This window comes from Halyomorpha halys, unplaced genomic scaffold (genome assembly GCF_000696795.3).
Source record: "Halyomorpha halys isolate HHAL.00 unplaced genomic scaffold, Hhal_1.1 Scaffold100.1, whole genome shotgun sequence".
NCBI lineage: Eukaryota > Metazoa > Arthropoda > Insecta > Hemiptera > Pentatomidae > Halyomorpha > Halyomorpha halys.
Window position 1 is genome coordinate 721,883 of NW_027112088.1, and position 3,575 is coordinate 725,457.

The 3,575-nt window shown below is 24.9% G+C and overlaps 1 protein-coding gene across 2 annotated transcripts in view; it reads left to right on the plus strand.

The window, feature by feature from the left end:
- The window catches only part of LOC106677500 (epidermal retinol dehydrogenase 2), an 18,022-nt gene extending 15,219 nt beyond the window's left edge, over window positions 1–2,803 (plus strand). For both annotated transcript variants that reach the window (XM_014415476.2, XM_067050065.1), the window contains exons 7-8: window positions 558–683; window positions 2,536–2,803. In XM_014415476.2, the coding sequence (XP_014270962.1) occupies window positions 558–683; window positions 2,536–2,602 (193 nt within the window). In that variant the 3' untranslated portion in view covers window positions 2,603–2,803. The remainder of the gene's footprint in view (window positions 1–557; window positions 684–2,535) is intronic.
- The last annotated feature ends 772 nt before the right edge of the window (window positions 2,804–3,575 follow it).

A 3,575-nucleotide genomic window follows, 5' to 3' on the forward strand; every position in this document is an offset into this window, starting at 1 on the left:
AATTATGTTAATTTGTTTATTCCTCTTATTATTATTATTATTTTTTTTTTTTTAGTTTTGTATTAGTTTAAAGGCCTTTTTATTTTACTTCTTATTTCTAAACATTTTGGTTTTATTATATACTTTCATTTGGTTTTATTATATACTTGTTTTCAATAGTTAGCCACCCCCCCTAATAAATTTTGGCCAAGTAAATGGCTTCAACAATGATTCTTGTATAAAGTTTGAAAATATTTTTTTAAATAAAATGCATTGGCTTTTAGAAACTAAATAGTTGGAATGCTATTTTCTAAATTTTTGGATATATTAATTGATTTTACAGTAGAAAAAATTTTTATTTATAATTTATAAAATAACTTGAAAAATAAATCCTTCAAAATTAACTTAATCGGAATCCTGCTTTACTTATCTTTTTTACTGTGTTATTCTCTGAGATTTCATAATAGTATTGCCATAATTTAGTAAATGAGATTTTTCATTCTTGATTAAAAAAAAAAAATAATGATAAACTGAGTATTATTTAACATAAATGAAATGATATATGTTTTATCTTTTAGGTTGGGAAAAACTCTTGCTTTATTGAACCCTGAATCAGTAGCTGAAGTAATTGTCACTTCTATGAGACAAAATAAGACCACTTTTACGATCCCTTCCTTCTTCTTGGTATTGGGGGATTTGTTAAGGTAAGAAAATAATGTCTGAAATAGTTTTGAGGAATAATTTTTAAGATAATATGAAGGCTGCAAAAACCAATCTGTTGTAAAAATTAATGATTGATTTAGGAAAAATTAAATTTGTTTAAATGCAATTTTTCCAACCATATTTAAATTATTTATAAACAATAAAATTAAAACAACAAAACATAAAACAGTCCTATTACTATCCTGACCAGTAATTGGGCCCTCTTTACTTGAAGATCCACAATCTTAAAGTTTCATTATAATCCAAGTAAAGTCTATGATGTAAGATTAAAAAATACGACAATAAATGAAGTGTTACTGCAGTAAGTACTCTTGTATAATATTAATGACTATTTTTTGCTGTGATAAGTACCTTTAAAATAATATAATAACAGGCATTGAAAATGGTATTTAATGCCTTGGGGTATAATACAGAAATGTATAAAATAAAATCATAGAATATCTCTAATAATAATTAATAATTTAGGGGGTATGAGACAATAATAATTAAAAAAAGAAAATATAAAATAATTTTTATGCAAGTACAACATTTTAATGAATACTATAGACTTCCAATAATGTTTTGTATTAAATGTAAAAAAGTTATATAAATATATAGGAAACAAATAAAAATAAATCCTCTTACAGATCATAAATCATAAGGTATCTTCTGATAATAATAAAATAAAAATTTAAGTAATGTCCAACAGGTAGATCAAATTATATTTTGTATACACATTTACAGATTCTAAATGAATATTATAAGCATCCTATTATATTATAAGCATATTTTATGTTATATGTAAAAGTAAAAATAAAATCATTTTTATGATTTTATCATTTTTTTTAATGACTTTGTTTTTGACTGCCATCAAAACAGCCCTGACGAAGCCCTGCAACGTGGGGCGAAACGTTGGCTCAATAAAATAGTATAATTCTACTATTTGAGTTGTTTTTTTTTTACCGCACCCGGACCATATTCCATTCTTCTATACACACGGTCAATCAATAATCTTCCAGAAAATCATTTATCTGTATTGTTACTTTGTCAATATATTTATTTTTGTTATCATCCATTAATGTTTTTTTATAATATGAACTGTCACTATTATAATTCGAATACCCTAACACTGGAATCTATTACAGATCAATCAGCTTTTGGTAAAACTGACCACATGAACTTTATTCAGTGTTGCTACTTCACACTTTCCTAACTTTAAGGATCTTTCTTGTTTACCATTAATTATTCACATGTCAAAGTTTTGGCTATCCTCTTCATTCTCTAATACTTACCTAAAACTTCTTATGTTTCAATCTAGAATCAAGAAAGATATGTGTAACTATATAGTTGGACAGGTTTTTAAGGAATCAAAAACTTATATATTACCTTGTTTATGAAGGAGATGGTTGTGGTCAAAAGGAACAAAACATAAATAACAACTATTTATTTACTGATGTTTCGCCCCATTTTTCTGGGCTTAATCAGGACTAAAAAAAAAAATACATATCAATAACATATCTTTTTACATAAGAATGAGATATCTTTTTATATATGAATGAGATATCTTGTTTAGCCTTACCAAGTGGGGCAAAAAGTCGGCAAATAAATAGTTGTTAACTATTTTTTTTTTCTTTTAACTGCACCACACATATTTTGAAAAATATGGTCAATCATTTATATATTTTACATTATACATTTCCTTATTCAATAGCATGTTCTAAAGTAAACTCTTTAAGCTATACAGAAATATAATTAACATTATAGCCTATTAAATAATAGTAACCATCAAATTATATTAACTTTCATTAATAATTTCTCTAGCTTAAATTGTAACTAAATATCTGTATCATTTAGGTTGTTTCCTGTGAAAGTTGGACAACTAGTCAAGGATTTCCTAGATAGTGGAATGAACGTTGATTGAATTCGACATCAGCAATTTAATATCAGACCACATTATTACCAAATATTAAAATTGATCAACAATTTTAAGAAGCTTTCTTCCAAACCCTTTGAAAACAATCATAATGTTGAAGTGATTAATGATAGTAAAAAAGGGTTTATTTCAAGGAAGTTTCAATACTATTTTTTTAAATTTTATATTTTTATATTTTAAGATATATTGCTTTTTAAGAATAGGAACACCTTCTCATCTGTATTTTAGACATATAAGAGAGGATTGGATGAAATCTGAAGTGATTAATATCTATAGATGAATGGTATAAGAAAATATGGTGGTGTTAATAACTGTAGCTTATGTGAAATATCTTAAGCTTAGAAATATAGTTTTAGAAATTCTCCAAAAGAGAAAATAAATTGTATGTTGAAAATGTTTGATTATAAATTTAGATTGTTCAAATTTGAAGGCACCAACAGTTTTAAGTGTATCATATCTGAAATTTTAAAATCAGGAATTCATAATTTTATTTTGAAGTTTTATTATTTAATCATTCTGGTATAATTATGTAAAAATTGTCTTAAATAAAGGCTTTGGCGATTGCTAAACAGTTCTCGAAACCACTATTATCCAACTTGTTTCGCTATGCCTGTTCTTTCATCTTAAACCATTGAGTACATTACTTACTTTATGATTTATATTTAATCATTTAATGTAGTTGTTTCCAATTGACTTTCAAAATTTGTCACTTTGGTTTACCTTTTAAAAAATGATTACTTCAGTGAGTTAGGAAGTTGTGTTATAGTTTTTTAATGTAATAACATTTTTTTTAATTTTATAGACCTTTAATTTTATTATTTTTAAAAAATTTTAGTTCTTAAATCTAAATACACTTTTGTTATGCAAAATAATAAAAACCAAAAAGCTTTTGCTATTTGATATTGTAAAATAATATAACTTATCTTGTTGTTGAAGCTACCAACAAATTCTATAATCTGTG